The sequence below is a fragment of the Tetrao urogallus genome (assembly GCF_951394365.1).
Source record: "Tetrao urogallus genome assembly, chromosome: 6".
NCBI classification, from domain to species: Eukaryota; Metazoa; Chordata; class Aves; order Galliformes; family Phasianidae; genus Tetrao; species Tetrao urogallus.
Window position 1 is genome coordinate 29,115,020 of NC_136819.1, and position 17,239 is coordinate 29,132,258.

The window sequence follows — 17,239 nt, forward strand, 5'->3', positions numbered from 1 at the left end:
GAAGCAACTGCTATCAGCAGGGTCGAGGTGGTCTAATTACAATCAAACAGCTGTGATTACAGAACACAATCTTACGCAGCTGAAATCAGTGCCAGACTTGTGCCCAAGCACTTCAAACAGATTTCCAAAATATAACTGCCCTTTCCTTCCAACAACCACGCTTGCGTGCTTGGACCATTTGAGGTCCATACTGCCCAGATTTTGCACAGTCTAAGATATGCAATAAGCAACACTCCGATTCAGGCAAAAATCTGACAGCAATGCGGGGGATGAGGGAAGGAGAGGGAAATGAAAATCTGAACTTTCTGATTAAAATAGAGAATTCTTTTAAGAGAATGGTGTAGGAACCAGGTGATCTCTAACTAGGTCACTCTCCTAATACCTGCCAAAATGCACTCTCCTTCACCAAGATGCTCAGGGAACTTAGTCTCAAGGGCATTGCCTGAAGAGCTGTAACTGAACAGTGTTCATATACCAGAAAGTGCCAAACACAAAGCCTACCTGCATTTCTGTTGCTCATCACTACCTTGTAACGCCAGTGAGCTTCAGAAAGGTATTTGGAGAACTGTAATACACGACTTCCAAAGCCATCTCTGCTTGCAGAAAGGTTCAAGCACTCAACAAGCTCCAGCTCTTCACGAAGAACATTACTGGAGTCCCATGGGAGAGAACTCTGAATTTCTTCCAGATGGTTGAGGAGCAATGAGAGGAAGGCATCCATGGCCACGTCATCCACTAAAAATCCAGTGACACTGCTGGTGAAGTGTTTCAAATCTGGGTAGCTCAGCCTAGAGGATTCACAGCTTTTGCCACACTGCTCCAAGTCAGGAAGATTTTGAGCGTCCAAGTGATCTGTCCGAGCAGCTAACGGATACTTCTCTAACTTCTTTCCAGCCTTTATTAGGTGCTGTGGACTTTCTGATGCAGAAGACCGCCGACTGGCACTGCCTTCTACACTCACAGCAGAACTCTTTTTGTCAAGATCATCATCCTCTGCATAGTCCTCAGGTAGAAGATTGTCACTGTGGAGGTCACTGTAGGAAACAAAAAGCAAGGAGAAGATGTTCTCCAGAACCTCCAGGCGCAGCGGGACAGGAATGCTCCTTAAGAACTGGTGACACTTCACAAGATATTGAGAAAAGACAGGAGAGCAATCTGTACATGTAAAAACAAAAATAAAGATCACTTACAATGTTTTCCAGGAGTTCTTTCCTCCCATATCTCTAAGGAAATCCCCAAGACAACTCTCCCAGTAGCTCAGGGGTGATCATTTCTTCACACATCAAGTACATATGTTTATCTTTTTAAATGCAAAACAGTGACTTCCCTCTTTCTTCTCAGCAGCATCAATCATCACCCTGTGCAACAATGTGCAAACTCAGATTACAGGCATTCTAGTCATAATAAAAAAAATCCCAGATTTTAGGAAACTGGGATTTCCTGGAAATTGTGAGCTCTTAGGAAAGCATCCCTGCCACAAACATTCCATTATTTCTTTTCTGCGCTATACTTTGTTGTAAAGCATTTATTAGATCAAGACAGATCCTTGTTCTATCCATATCCATCATTACTAAAGGTAACAGGATCTCTCAGAAGTGCCATCATACGCGTCTGCAAAACATGCATAGCCCACTGAATACACACTGTGTGTACAATTACATGATAATTCAGAGCTCAACAAATGCAAAAGTATAAGCTACTGAAACTGAGAAAGCAAACCAGTTCACCTGCTGGATCTCCAGAAGCTGCGTCTTCAGGGATATCACAAAGAAGGCTGCGTATGCAATCTTTGCACTTGGAATGCTTATGGGAATTCACACAGAGAGCATAGATAGCATACTTCATGGCACAAAATGCTCTGAACAGCACCAGACTGCGTTGCTGGCTGAGAGCATTAGGGAGTGGTGCTGCTGTGGAAGAAAACAAGGCTGGTGAGAGGGTAGCAAGCTTTGGGAAAAAAAAAAGAAAAAAAAAAAGTGAATTGTCTTTTGCAGTTACCACACTTTCTGGTCTTTCTCACAGAACGGCCAGGGTTGAAAGTGACCTCAAGGATCATGAATCTCCAACCCCCCTGCCACAGACAGGGTCACCAACCTCCCCATTTAATACTAGACCAAGCTGCCCAGGGCCCCATTCAACCTGGCCTTGAACACCTCCAGGGACAGGACATCCACAGCCTCTCTGGGCAGCCTGTTCCAGCACCTCACCACTCTCTATGAAGAACTTTTCCTCCAGTGTCACCTCCCTGCCAGCTTTGCTCTACCTCACTGTTACCTCACAGCATTTTAAAATAATATATTCTGCAAGTTTGTGTTACAAGATATGGCTACAGCAAGAACGATCAAAGTCTTCTCAGGAAAAGTCTCACTAGAGAAAAGTGGTTAAGCTGCACTTTTGCATTTACAACACACTGTTCCAACATCTTAGAGTTTCATACTCTATCACACAATAGGTAAGTAGAGAAACAACACAGAAGACAGTGTAGACTGGCTATGACTTGTGAGATTGGAATATCACCACTTCTACAGATTTGTACTAATAAACGCTGCCTTTTGATTCTATCCACTGGTCACATTTACTGCATGTGATCTGCAACAAAAAGTACAGTCCCACAGTTTGAGTGAGACTTAGAGCAGCTTAAAGTACTACTCTCACTCCTTCCCCTTTTGCTATTTTCAAAGGGAAGGAGGTATCATTCTCACATGCCAGAGACATGGTCCCTTTACAACTCTGATATTCTGCTGCAGTTATTCAAAAGTACTGTCAGCATCTCCTTCAAATAGGAAGGAAATGTACAGTCATATATTCTGTTATAAGTTTTAAATGAGTTATTAAACTACTATGCAAAAGTGAAAAATGGAAAACAAAAAAAATCAGCAATAAATTAGTGTTGGAATCCACTGTTTTCCATTCTTATACAAGGGGTAGATTGCCATTGCCTACTGTCATGCAGAGAAAGCACTCACAAAGCATTTTAAACAGAGACTGGTTCCATCCACTGGTAAGGTGTCCATCCAAATGCTGAGACTGAAGAGCATTACCTAGAAAGTGTTCTGGTACTGTCCTCCACAAGGTTCAGACACGGTTTCAAAGAAAAACACCAGCCCGAACTCTCCCAAAAACTGCAGAACAGCCAAAACAAAGCCCTGAGAGCTGATACAGTTGAAAACCAACTATTCTCTATCAATGCAATTCTGAACAGCAGCAGTACTGCTGAAAACAGTAGCATCAGCAACAGACAAATGAGAAAACACTCAAGCATGAATCCTTCTCAGAATTCACACAGAGTACCACTACAATGCACCAGATCTCCACTGCTATATAGCACCTGAAAAGCTCTCAACACCACTGTGTTAAGAGAACTTCAGGCATGTGGAGACAGAGGTCTGATAAATACAGTGCAATGACAAGCAAGATGCTAGCCAGAGTCACTGTAAGATATACAGTGGTAATCTAATGAAGTTTAGTTTTGCCTTCCACATATGCTCGCAGAAAGACTCAGATGGAGAGTACCTGTGTTAGTATCTGCATCTACACCAACCCTTTTCCTTGCATCAGTACTGAAAAAACAACCTATAACCATAAGCATTTGACTTTCCTACCCTAGAAACATTAATACCTTACTGTTGAATTCTTTCACACATCGGGAATTCTTTGTTACCAAGACTGATGACACACAAACTAGTAATGCACTGATCTGAAGGGTACCTTCCTACTGTCAACCACTACTGCTATTTCAGTTTCACTACTGCAGCTGACAGATGTGTCAGCAACAGAAGGAAGAAGGGGAAGAGAGTAGGACGAGGAGAGAAAAATGCCTGTTAACATTATAAAATCAGAACTTAAAACTTTATTACTCTAATACTCCCTTAAAAATTCAAAACATTATTTTAAAGGAGTTTCTGCAAAACTGCGTTTATGCAATTATCTAAATTATACTGTAAATTTTGAATACTGAAATTTTGCCTTCATTAACTAGTTCCGCAAATTAAGGGGATCTGAAAGAAGAAAAACTACAGCTAGAGTTCATTTGCTACAGTCACGCAGCTCCCAGAAGACAGGACTGACAGGACTGCCTCTTCCTGACTTTGAAGGATATATAACAGAAGTCAAAGAGAAAATAACTGAAATGTCACTAGTGATTAACAATCTATTATTAACAGTGACCAAAACAATTATTTTCAAAAAGCAAGAACTCTGGATATGGAGTCTATATAGAGGTCTCAATCATGAAGGTTGTTTTCTTCGGGGTTTTTTTTTTGTTTGTTTTTAAGACTTATTCAGGATAACAGTCATGGCAACATTAACAAGGTCAATAGATACAGGACTGGAAGTTGACATCTTAATAACATGATATTGGATAGCAATCATCAAAAGCTCCATCACTGAGAGCTCTCCATGTAACTGGTGTTGAAACTGGGGGGAATTCATAAATGTGCAAAGAAGGAACAAACAAAATGTTGCAATTTCTTAGTTTCTGGTATACTTGGAAAGACTGAGCTTCTGTACCATTGTTAAGAGGCCCTGTCAGAAAACAGTATTAAAGTTACAGTGGTCAAAACTGGACACAAGCTGCACACAAACAAGTGTGTAAGGACAGTCACTTCTAAGTGAACTGACGTAACCAGCAGTATCAGGTAATTCTAGGCACCAAACTGGGATGTGGGACAATGACAGAATAGAGGAAAGAGGGACATAAACACAGCCTGAAGGTAAATAGGTAAATCTTAAATTTAGTAAGATTTAATTGTAAAAGGAGGAAAAAAAAACCAACAATATTTCATATCTTCTACAAGTGAAGATGTTACAGCATGAGACACTGCCAATTTCATATGGTTTTGTCCTTTGGTTTTACATTGAAGTGCAGAGATAGCTGAAATTCAAAACACACAATTCAAGCCACGTTTGTTATAAAACATGTAAGCAACAGTGAATAAAAAAAATAGTTTCAGAATTCACTCCACTTCAAGCAACAAAAGAGGAAGACCATTATGCAGTTTTTCTGAAACAAGAAGTAAAAAGTGCATGTAAATTTCCAAGCACGTGCAAAATCCTACTGCCTTCAAAAAACTTGTACAAAGGTGTGTCCTTGTGAGATTAAAGAGACCTCACAGCTCCTTCCCAGGAGATAGTTTAGTCTCCTAAAGGATTCTAAGCTAATTTCCACATGATCTCTAGTTTTATTCTCCAAAAGAATCAATAAATAATATCTTCCTCATTTACAGAAATAGGTCATAAGAACAGACTCTTCCTGGCAGAAATACTGAGCAGGACCAGGGGTTTTCCTGAGTTCTCTCTATTCTACTCATTTACCCTGCAACTGTCGGTCTCTAGGAGGAACTTTCTGAAGCAGCTCAATAACATCCTCTTCATTTAGAGTCAGAAGATTAGTGAGATGGTGAAGAGAGTATATCGCAGTATGGCAATCTAGACTGTGCAAGTGTTGCAAGAGAACCTTTCTTGGGATAGTAATACTGCAAGAGAGAACAAACAAAGAGGTGACATACATTTAGGTCTTTCCTTCTACCATGTTTAAAGATACACTTCCCCCTCTAATTTGCATTCAACCCAATTACAGCAGTTAGGAAGTTAAACAAATAACGTAAGTAGTGCCCACAGAGTATTTTCAAGAGCTTGGCTTATGCAGATACCAGGAGATTAACAGCCAGTATTCACAAAAGAGAGCGCAATTTCTACCTGTACATAACAGTGACTAACAGGACTAACAGGCAGGCAGCTTTAGCAAGACAGCTTGGAAATAGTTCTACTTTACCTGTTTTGCTGTATGCACCATTCAAGAACTTCCACTTGAGCCCAGAGCCCATCACAGAAATCTTTTAGTACTGAATCATCGCACAAATCCTAAATGGAAAGACAAACAAAAGAATCCCTTTACAACAAATCCTCTAATCCAACCGCAGGAACAAGCTCATGTCACATATGGGGGTTCATAAGACTTCTACCCAGGGGTAGCTTTCAAGTGCAGAAAATTGCCAGTTTTATTACAAAGGCAGCAAAAAAAAAAAAAAAGAGCTACTCTGAAGGAACATTAAAATCCATCAGCCTCCACACAATTCACTTACAGACCATGCAAACATGAATTCACTGCTTTTCAAGGTTAGCTTTTAAAAACAAAACTAATGCTCTGACCTCTAGATTTAATTACACAGCACTCACTCTCCTTTTCCATATGCTCTTCTACTGCAGATGCCTGCCTGTTAAAACCAGATTCAAGGCATTCATTTTTCAGAGGCTACTGAATACATGTTAGATTGTAACCTCCTTGAGGCAGTATCATACTAGACCTGCCCCTAAGATCCAGCACTGCAGGGCTCCTGTTCCATCACCTCTGTCATTCAAGCCACTTGTCTGCAAAGCAAACATCACCTGAACAGCACCACATCCTCAGATTTAGAACTGTCAGTCTTCATCAAAGAGGAAGACTATCAAACGAAGAGGTTATTTCAGTCACAGATCCAGTGACTGATCTTCCCTTATTTTGAGAAGGGGTATGGGAAATTTCCAAGCTCCCTTGTTACAGGTTAGATCTCACTTTACTTCCGACTACAATCAGTCTCCATCCAGAAACTATTTACTAGATTAAATGACACTGATCAAATGTCCTCTGGCTCTTCTCAAAACTAGACAACAACTGTCACCATCTGTCTTCCTCTTATGTTAACAGCAAAGGGCTGAACAGCTTCTGTAAGATAAACTTCCATAGTCACCTGCACAATCATACACCTATCACAGCTAAGGAGTAACAAGAAAAGCATCCAACAGCATTACCTAACACAACTGTAGCATCTTAATTTTTACTCAACTTCCCTTTTGAGAAAGATTGGAAACTCTTTATTTTGCTTTGTTTAAAGAAAATCTGCAATTCAGATTCCCACAATTTGAGGTTGTAAATTTTTCTTTCAAATTACAGGAAAATTTAAAAACAAACAAACACAGAAATTCAACTAACAACCTAAGAATACAAACTGAATTCATTGGATTCAGACTGGGACACTGTCCCTTGCTTTCTGTTGACTACCTGAGTTTTGTGAAGAGTCCACAGCAATGTTTTTGCTGATTCCAAGCTTTGACAATGAGTCCATCCTAGCAACACCAAGAGGCGGCTGAGAGGATTGAATTCTCTCCTCAGTAAGCTGCTCAGGCCTGAGAAGTCTTCTCTTTTCAGCAAAGCTAATGCTGTCACCTAGAAAACAAAAGGAAGAAGCATTTATCTTTCCAAGATGCAAAGATTCATAATACTTATTGGGTTATGTAAGTAAGAAGCCGTTTCAACATTATCTTCACTAAAATAGAGAAGCTCTGCACCTGAAACTTTCCTGAAGTTGTATTTCACAAGCCATCAAGTTACTTTTCTATAAAACTGGAGGAAAAAAAACATCATTTCAAATGCTTGCTTTCTGTGGATTATGTCTCTGTCAAGAGCACCACGTAAGAAACTTGAGTGAGCAGGCCATCTAGAAATACAACTACATTCAAGTCAAAAAACTTAAATCTACATTCGAACAGTTATCACCAACCTGGATGCTATTGCTTCAATGTAAATATGCTCAAATAACTTAAATCTTACCAGAGCATCTTTTGCCAGAACTTAACGCTCTTTAAAACACAAAGTTTTACCTTGCCAACTCCTGAGTTTCACCGCCCCAGCTACCAGCATCAGAAAAGCTAACCAACCAGACCCAGGCCACAGAGTAAATCAACAGGCATAACAAACAAAAATGCAAAATGTGACTTCTTAAAATCTGAAGATCTAAGATTTGATCTCATGCAGAAGTGCTTTTCCAAAAATCTCATTGAAGGCTTTGAGTTCATCACACAGCTAGAAGTAAGGGAGTTATCATCAGTCACCTCTGTGTTCTTATAAGTTGTGAATCCTAATAAACACCATTTGAAAAAACTCTTCTGGCCAACACCAGGTACAAGGACTGACTTCAGTTGCCACTGGGGTTCTCACTAAGTGTGTTTTTGGCCATACCAGAATCTGTTCCAGAAAGTGCTTGCTACTGCTCAAGCAGTAGAAATACACTGTCTTCCATGAAGAAGCCTCTCTGTGATCTGCAAACAAATTCATCATGGTTCGCTCTGCATCCAGCTGCTCAGACGATCCTAAAAAATATCACAGGATTACCTTCCAGTACAGATAGAGCAGTATCTTTAAATGAAGCATAGTTGCTGCTAATTTAAACTGATGAACCTTCAACATTTCCTTGAATGCTGTTATATGTTAACTGTTAAGATGCTCAGATGCTGTTACTGGATCACGAGAAAACCAAGGGAAGAAGTAGTATGGTAAACAAGAAATAGGACGGATAGGAAAACAGGATACTGGACAGTTGAGAACATAGCAGAAGCCTGTACAGCACACAGGTTGCTCGCATTAGCTCAGGTCATAATGCATTTCTTTCTCCTTATCTATATCCCGCATGAATTCCCACTTGTGTTCTGAGACACTGTGCTGCTCGCAGGGCCTAGCAAAGCCTTGTCTTAGATCTGTGCAAAGTGAAAATTCAAATGCTTCCACTAAGAAGGAAGGGGATCACATATCTATTTCTCTGTCCTACAAGGAAGCCCTACCTGTAGTTATTACCAGACAACGCCAATCTGTCACACCATACCAGCCTGAACTTCCCTTCAGCAATCTCTATTATTGAAAAAAAAACTAATTGGCCTGAAATAAAACATCCTCCAACACTGTTCACCATGAGCTGGAATTGAACCAATAAGAATTTTACATACACATGGAATGCCAATTTTCTACAAGCAATTTCCCATCTCCCCCAAGAAAAAACTTCAGCAGAGAAACACTCAAGAAATTAAAATGGAGCACAGTATGGGGTGGTAAAGGAAATGCTCAGACAGAAGAGCTGTACAGATTGCAGAAATGTAGGAAGAGACCCAGTATTCCTATGTCAGATCCTTGCTTTATGTCATTTTAGCATCATCTTTTACAGGACTCCACAGCTTGTAAGTTAAGGCACCTCAGCAAGAGCACTGCCTGATTCCTTGTCTGTTTAATGCCTAAACAGGATTGTTAAACAAGAAACCACAACACTGAAAGAAGAAAAACGAACCTTTTCCTACTGATTTTGATACCAGAAATTTTTCTCTTGTTTTATCTACAAGAATACTGCTATATAGGTTTAACAGGCCACGGCTCCGCTTCCTCAGCATACAGCTTAGTAGCTTCTCCTCCCTCAGTGGGCTTCCCTCAGCCCAGCATACATCCAAGAGCTCCCTGAATAGGTGTTGCAGTTCATCAGCCTGGTGTTCCACCTCAAAAGTCACCATACTGAGAACAGAATAAATTATATCTACTAGTTCTCGTTGATCTAGCTCTGAAATCTCAGAACCACACTGAAGTCTCTGCAGAGATTTCAAGGAGTCACGAAGAAATTCAACAAAGATGTTTTGCAGAGAGCAGTACTGCTGGCTTGAAGGGCTGTGTATGTCTTGTTCCTCCTGGAAGAACTCCAGCAGGACCTGTACCCTCTGTGGAGCTCGTAACAAAAGTTTTCGGAGAGCAGAAACAACATCCAAACTGAATCTCTGAGAGCAGCCATCTCTTCTTTTCGTGTCTGCAGCACGTCTGTTCTGGGTGCACACATACGCTTCAAACAGCTCCTGACAGGGAAAGAATAGAAGATTACACCTTCTGGACTCCATAGATATGATTTTTTTTTTTTTTTAATCCAAATAGGATAAACTTGAAAGCAAGAAGATAAATCAATTTGGAAACATGAAATTAACTAGCTAATTCACTAATTGGAGTCTACATCATCCAGCAGTCTCCCTAGAAGAGTGGATATGCTTAAATACATACCAAAATATAACTAAACCTATAACACACAACTACACTACACTCACGGGTCATATGCTCACAAATAAGTTTACATCAATGTCTTAGTTCACACCAGCAGCTCCTACGGGATGGCAGATGTGCTACCCTCTTCTATCTCTTAGCAAAACGCTAGAAGACAAGTCTGCAATGCCCTTATTTTTTATTTTCTTTTGGCTGGCTCAAAAGATAACTATCTATTATTACACCCCTGAAAGAAATTACGATGATGAAGTTGATGAATATCATGTTTCTGTGCAACAATACAGACAAGCGAGCAATCTACTACGATCTTGGAGGTTAGATGGAAATATACATAAAACTGTTAAGGTTGCACAATCCACATAACTAACAAGAAGAAGCCAGATACGCTAAGCAGCTCACCTTGAGGACTTCTTCAGAGACATCTTTCTGCAATTCTTCCAAGAACAATAAAAATTCTGTTTCTCTCTGAAGAACAACAGGTACAGTTTTCTGAAACAATAAAAGAGAATGGGGAAAATATTAACCAACATAAGCTTTATTTATCTGTACTATCGTAACTGAATCTTAGCTATTTCATTAACTTTTTAAGGCAGACAAATATCTCTCTGAAGAAACTTAACTCTCAACTGAAGACTATTCCACATCTAGAACGTGCTGCTGCACCAGTAGATTCCACTGGAATAGGAGACAAAATATCACTTCCTCAGGAATTATAATATCATCAATTTAAGGCATCTTCCATTAAAATAGTGAAGAAATTTAAAGCTCTTAGCAGTGTCAAGAACAAGTGAATTTAAAATGGAAAAACAAAAAAAAACAAAAACCCCACACACCACCAAACACACACATACATGACCACAGTACCCAGCATACAAATAAAACAAAGACAAATAAGGAAAAAGACTAGTTTCTCTTTCACTCATGAAGCAGGACACATCTGTCATTCTGAAAAGAGCGACACAGGAAGCACATGTTAAACTCCCATGGCATCAAAAGCTAATAAAGAATTATCTGATTCCTGAACTATTTCTTCATTCAGGTAAGAAAGGTGCTACACAAATGCAGAGCTTGATAAACTCAAGCCTTTCTGGTTCCAGAAATACTCAGTGATAAAAAAAAATAATTCTATTACCCAAGGAAACAACAAAAAAAAACATTAGTTTTTAATCTCCAACGTGCAGAAGAGAAAGTCACTTTCAAAGATTAACAGTTGTTTCTTGAGAAGTTTGGTAAAAGAAAAACTAATAGATCAGCTACCCCGAAAGACTGATTTCATGAGCAGCAGGAAAACCTACTGTTACAAACAAGTAACAAGGAAAATATTCCACATTTGGAAGACAGCTAGAACTAACTTCTGTACCTGATTCCTTGCAAGCCATTTTTCCAGCACAAGAAGCCAAAGCCAGGCAGCTCTCCATGGGCTGCAATTCTGTTCACATCTGTAAAAGCAATAAACATGGATATATCGGATTATACAATGACATTCCCTTTCCTTAGATTGTGCAAATCAGTTAGTTAGAGCTTACTTTTATTTATTTATTTTCATTTCTTTATGCCTTTTAATGACTAAATTTTTGAAGAGTCTAGCAGGAAAAGAATACAGAGAACACAGAACATTATTTACACGCTTGCTCAATTATTTCTGCTGTGCAAATAACGGCTTTTGGGTCTGTGAGAAACCAACACTGTTGCCATAGTTCTCTTCTTCAAAACAATGAAATGTGTTTCTGGTCTAAAGTTCAGGCTATAGAACCCCACTTTCAGTGCTTCAGCAGATTTCTCTGAAATCTGACTGCTTGTCAAGCTGCTATTTCCTGTCCCGTCTAGTTCTATCCCCCAAAATGAAGCAAACTCTTACATCACAACAGCATAAGCGTAGCTCTCTGTCCAAATTAAAGTTAACCTACTATACTGATCAAACAAACAAAAAACCTTCTAACTTGTATCAGCTTTTCATAAGCTCCACTTATACAGACATTTCAAAGTTGGTATTCAAAGCCAGCACCGTCAAAGGAACTAAGAAAAGAACTAAGAAAAGAAAAGAAAACAGAAAGAAAAAAGATAGCATAGCAGCCTTTCCCAGAACATTTACCGTTGCACAAACCTTAACGTGAAGTATGACCACACAAAGCTTTAACCCTCCCCGGATAGCAGCACACCCTGCAGCGCTGGAAAGGCACCGTTCCTATGAATCAGACGCCTGGACACATCCGACACGCCTCAGCACAGAAGCCCGCACTGCGCCCCACGTCCCGCCGGCCTCCCGCAGCCGGCAGCCATCAGACGCAGAGCAGCACTCCTTACCCGGCCGCCCGCGGACAGGCCACCAGCGCCTCCAGGATGGCCTCCACCTTCCCGGGGCCGTCGCCCCGCCACCGGCCCAGCTGTGGCACGCAGGCCTGCGCCAGCTCCCAGCGCCCGCTTCGCACGCACTCACAGAAGAACCCGAAGAGCCGCTCCAGAGAGGCCGCTTCTTCCTCGCCGAAGGGATGCATCCTCCCGGCACCTGGCCAGGGGACACGCGGAGCGATGCCGGGAAGCCCCAGGTCTCCGCTTCACACGGAGCCGACGCCAGCCCTCGGGGCCTCCCGCCGCGCCGACGGGGCGTTAAACGCTACAGAGCCCCGCGGGACGCTCCCGCCGCCCCCCGCCTCCTCAGCGCGGAGCGGCCGGGCGATCCCCCCGTTAGCGTTACCTGACGGGGCGGGCGCTGCGGCGGCACCGGCTCTACCGAAGCACCGCCGCCGCCATCTTGGGAGGGGCCTCAGCTGATCGCGCCGCCGGGCGGGCATGGGGAGGCGCGCGCCCATTGGCCGGGTCGGGGCAGAAGGTAAACAAGCCGCCATCTTTCTTTGGGGAGCCGGGCGGTGCCTAAGGGCTCCGGGCAGCGCTAGCCCCGCCCTCCCCGTAACCGCTCCCATCCCCATCCACCGGCACTCCCCGCGCCGCTCTCTGACAGCCGCTCCGATTGGCTTCCGCGGGAAGCTCCGCCCCCTCAGCGCGCCTTTCTGCCGAGCTTCCCGGCGGGTGGGCGGTGCCGCGCGGTGCGTGCGGTTAACGTACGGTGTGCGTGCCTGTGGGCGGGCGGGTGTGGGAGGGTTCGGGGTTAGAGCTGTTCGGTTGGAGGGGGCCTTTAAGTGTCTCGTGTTCCAACCGCGCTGCCTCAGGGCTAAGCAAAAGTTACAGCTAACGGTGGAGGGGGCTGACAGGCACAGCTGTGGCTGGGTGTGTATGTACGTGTACACAGAGGGGAATATTTATGGGTAAGCATACACGGGTAAAAACAACTCTACGTTTTGATGCCGTTTCTGTCCTTACTCAAGGGATTAAATATATGATACGTCGTTACAGGGTGTGAGAAAGGCGTGCATTGAGGGGTACGTTCGTAGGTGTGTGTGTGCGTACCGCCGTGTGAACGGCTCTCTGCTGCCCTCTGTAAGGACGCAGAGCACGTGTTCTCCTTTGAAAGGGCCGGAGTGGAAGAAAAAAAATGTATTTTACAAGAAGACACAATGCTTGTGTGTACTGTGTAGGCCACTCCAAAAGTAACGCCTCCTATTTATTTCCATGGAAACTCCAGCGGGTATAAAGCACAATAACACCATTTGATCAAGCAAATTCTCAGCTACAAAACGCTATGTTTCAACACACCACCATTCACTGTGCATTTTCACCAGCGATGAACAAGAGCCAGCATGCTGCACGCGTACGAATCTGCATGGCCATCTGGAACACAGTTTGTCCATTACATTGCTGTCACCGCTGCTGAAATGCACCACTCACCACCTCACTGTGCTCACATCCACTCTTTGTTCTCCATAAATGTTCAGCACACGCTAATGAATGCCAATGGGTGCCATTTTTTTTCTGCATTCAATGCCACACCTTTGGTTCATATGCTCTTCCATATCAAGTGCCATTTTGACAGGCTGCCCCTCTGCTGCCATCTGTCACATGGTGATAAAATGTAACAGAATACTGGTGGGAAGTTTCAGCCTCTACTGCCCTACCACCATCTGCTTCTGACATGGTGGGCCAACATCACAAACGGGAGGGATTTATTTCAGAGCAGCCCTCGTATATCTGTATAAACAAATGCAGTGTCTTGCAATATACACACACACCAATATCTTCTGCAATACGTACACACAGACACAAAGGATATGCCTGGCCCTCCAGGCGGGTGGCAGGGTGCTTCATGCTGCTGCTCACTCCCTTGGCTGTGGTGCGCCCAGGCATGTGGGCTGTGACTCAGCTGCTTGGCTGGGTGGTGCCCAGATACTGCTCAGCAGAGATAACTCGCCCCCTCTCCTGACATCCTCCCTTTATTCTGGGCTTTTTGTTTGTTTTTGTCATCACAAGAGAAAAGCTCCTCCAGGAACTCCTACAGCAGAGCAGTGTGTGCGACACAGCAGTGATGACAGAGAAGGAGAGGTGTCCCAAAGTAAGTGAGCAAAGGGGTCCCCAGGGCTCCTGAATGGAAAATAGGGGAAGGGGGCCATGTCCCTGCACACACACCTGCACACTCTGCAAGGTGCTGCAGGAGCTTGTACTGCTGCTGGCTATATGGCATCTTGAGTATTTCTCACCTGTACTGACAACTCAGCTTTGGCTGAGTGACTGCGTGTGGACAGCTGTGCTCCTGAGCTGATTTCAGTCATGCTGGAAGAGCTGGAAATGTTAAGACCTTATGGTTATGGTTTGATCTATTCTAGTTTGATCCCATATGCCTTTATTTACTCTTCTTCCTATGGGGCACCAGTGTGCCAACTATTTTTCAACCTGTACTTTCAATTTGGGGGTAACATCTTGCACAGGCAAGAAAGGAGCTGTGATGTGACACAGGACCTGTGTGATGATAAAGTTCATTTAGCCTCTACTAGCTACTTTCTCCAATTTGATTTTAAGTATCTCCTTAAAGCTGGTCTCCTTACTTGAGGAGCTGCTCCCGACCTAAAAATATGAGGAGGCTGATACTTTGCTTTTGTTATGAGGATTCATAACACACCTACTGAGTCACCTGCCCAGCTCTGCAAGGGTAAATGTACATTGTTAACAATTATCAGTAGTGGTAGTGGTGTCATTTTTTTCATTCATTTTTTCCAGCACTGGCACTGTTAGGAGCTAGGGGTTTATTAATGCATCTGAAGTGTGGTAAATGTTGGCTGGATGTAAATTTCAAGAAGGGAAAAAGAACTGCTTAAGGTCGTCTTAGCAAAAGGTATAGCTAGTATACTGAAATTAGGAAATGCAGTATAGGTGAAATGCTTTCTATCTTGAATTTGTGTTCCCATTAAGTAAGCTAGCATTCAATAATTCAAAATTCTAACACTGGACATATTTTCCAATCATCTGAATTTGAAAACATGTATGAAATACCCGTGGCAATGTACACTTGAATGGAAACCCATGTGTTTCCATGCAAATGTAGAGGTTCTGATAGCCAAACTACTAAATCATACATATATTGTGCAAGTCTTCTAGAAGAAAATGAACTTTTTCTTTGGAACACCAGAATAACGAAGCGCGTTGTTATCTGTAAGAGTGTCTGTTGTGCATTGGCTTGGAAAATTATCAGTGTTACGCAAACTGCTAATAACACTTGTGTTTCACAGCAGCTTCTCTCTGACTGCGATGTACACAGAGTGATTGCATGCTACAGCATAATACTCCAAATGCCCCCATTACTTTATTTTGCAAGGTCTATCTTAGTTTTCCTTGCCAACCAGTGCCTCTATTAGTTTCTCCAATGATCCTTGAAGCAGCCAGAGAATTACTTGAAACAAGTACATGTAGCTCTGGTTTGCCAGAGGAGTTTGCAACTAGAGTGAATGGGGAAAATGCAGCTCCGCCCAAATCCCCTTTTACATATAAAAATACAATAAAACTATCAGAGGTGACCAACTGCAGCTCGTTTCCCCTCTTCCCTGTAGGTGGAGCAGTATGTTGGTGAAATTAAAGGCGGACTGAGACCTGCCATGAGACTCACTGTCATAGGAATGGTACCTTCCAACCCCAAGAGGTAGGTAAAGAGGCTGATGGAGAAGTCATCCATGTCATATACTCTTATCTGTATTAAATTCAAAAGATTTTTTTTGTGTCTTTGGAAGGAAGGAAGTAATACAGATTCACAGTTTATATCTCTATTTAATTTTCCTGCCCCTAGGTTGAGATGAGAAAGTGGAGCAACAATTCACTGTTAGAACTTTCTGACTGCTCTACCACCATTTTCTACTCCTTGCCTTTATCTAACATGAACTAGAGGGGGTGAACAAATGACATTTCTCTCCTAGGAACAGGTTCAACATAGGACCTGTATCTAGTCTGTCTGCTGGTGACTGAAATCAAAACCACTCGAAAAATAGCAGTTTTGGCACAGGAAGTGAATGTGCATTGCTTTGTTTAATCTAGATGACAGCAACTATGCTATCATTACTTTTTTTTTTTTTCATATTTGGCAATCAATTCCAGCACTTCTATTGGGGAAATGTTGGAATTCAGTCACTCACCAATACTTGTTTTACTTCACTCACAAGAGACAGAAGACAAAATCAGAACTTATTCTTGTCCTTCTAGAAACTGGAGGAGAAAGAAAGCATGGCCTACTCTCAGCCTTTTCTGCAGCTGCCTGTGAGAAGTCTCTTTAGCAGTCCCATCTCACTAAACAGTTCATGTCTGCTGTGCTCCACACTCCCTTTTACACTGCCATTTGATTGTTTTCCAGCTTTTCAGTGACTCTGCTCTGTGATCCAGTGGATGCAAACAAAGATGTTGGGATGATATTCACAGTTAACTTTAGCGAGAAGTCCATCACACGAAATGCACGAATTGATGGGAAGTGGGGGATAGAAGAGAAGAATATACCCTACTTCCCATTTATAGCAGGGGACACATTTAAGGTAATTTTGGGAGTACTATAAATAGGGTGGAGGGGAGAAGGGCTGAGAGCTGTATGACTAACTACTGAAATTGCTGGGTTAACAACACTGATATATTCTCATATAGCACAGAGCAACAGTTCAAGCCCTTGCAGGAGAGATTCATTTATTCCTCTAGTTCTACTGAAAGAGCTCTTTATAAAGAGTTTTACTGTATTATTTCAGCATAGAGTAGATTATTTATTAGAGGCATTTCAGAGGAGCTGGTAGACTTTGTGCTTCACCATACCTATTACACAGGGGTTCTAAGTTCACACTGGTGAAATAAGCTCAGCTGCCAACCTCTAGCACCCTCCCCTGTCCTTTTCCATTGCAGATGGAGCTCTTATGTGAACATCAGCAAATAAAGGTCTTGCTAGATGGACGGCAGCTCTGTGACTTCACTCACCGCATTCAGCCCCTGAACCTGGTGAAAGCTTTGCAGATCACAGGCGATGTCAAGCTTACCAAAGTGGCTTAA

The 17,239-nt window shown here is 42.5% G+C and overlaps 2 protein-coding genes across 2 annotated transcripts in view; one reads left to right on the plus strand and one right to left on the minus strand.

Moving 5' to 3' along the window:
• The window catches only part of ZFYVE26 (zinc finger FYVE-type containing 26), a gene marked incomplete at both ends in the record, with an annotated part of 44,977 nt that extends 32,641 nt beyond the window's left edge, over nucleotides 1-12,336 (minus strand). The window contains 10 exons of the mRNA XM_079537884.1: nucleotides 502-1,155; nucleotides 1,728-1,910; nucleotides 5,314-5,474; nucleotides 5,774-5,862; nucleotides 7,040-7,204; nucleotides 7,997-8,127; nucleotides 9,093-9,642; nucleotides 10,241-10,330; nucleotides 11,202-11,280; nucleotides 12,146-12,336. Of these exons, the coding sequence (XP_079394010.1) occupies nucleotides 502-1,155; nucleotides 1,728-1,910; nucleotides 5,314-5,474; nucleotides 5,774-5,862; nucleotides 7,040-7,204; nucleotides 7,997-8,127; nucleotides 9,093-9,642; nucleotides 10,241-10,330; nucleotides 11,202-11,280; nucleotides 12,146-12,336 (2,293 nt within the window). The remainder of the gene's footprint in view (nucleotides 1-501; nucleotides 1,156-1,727; nucleotides 1,911-5,313; nucleotides 5,475-5,773; nucleotides 5,863-7,039; nucleotides 7,205-7,996; nucleotides 8,128-9,092; nucleotides 9,643-10,240; nucleotides 10,331-11,201; nucleotides 11,281-12,145) is intronic.
• A 1,922-nt stretch (nucleotides 12,337-14,258) lies between these two features.
• Nucleotides 14,259-17,239, plus strand: LOC306948098 (galectin-related protein A-like; the record flags this gene model as incomplete). Its single annotated transcript, XM_079537577.1, has 4 exons — nucleotides 14,259-14,285; nucleotides 15,775-15,863; nucleotides 16,566-16,740; nucleotides 17,096-17,239. The coding sequence occupies 4 exons, from the start codon at nucleotides 14,259-14,261 to the stop codon at nucleotides 17,237-17,239; spliced, it is 435 nt and encodes a 144-aa protein (XP_079393703.1).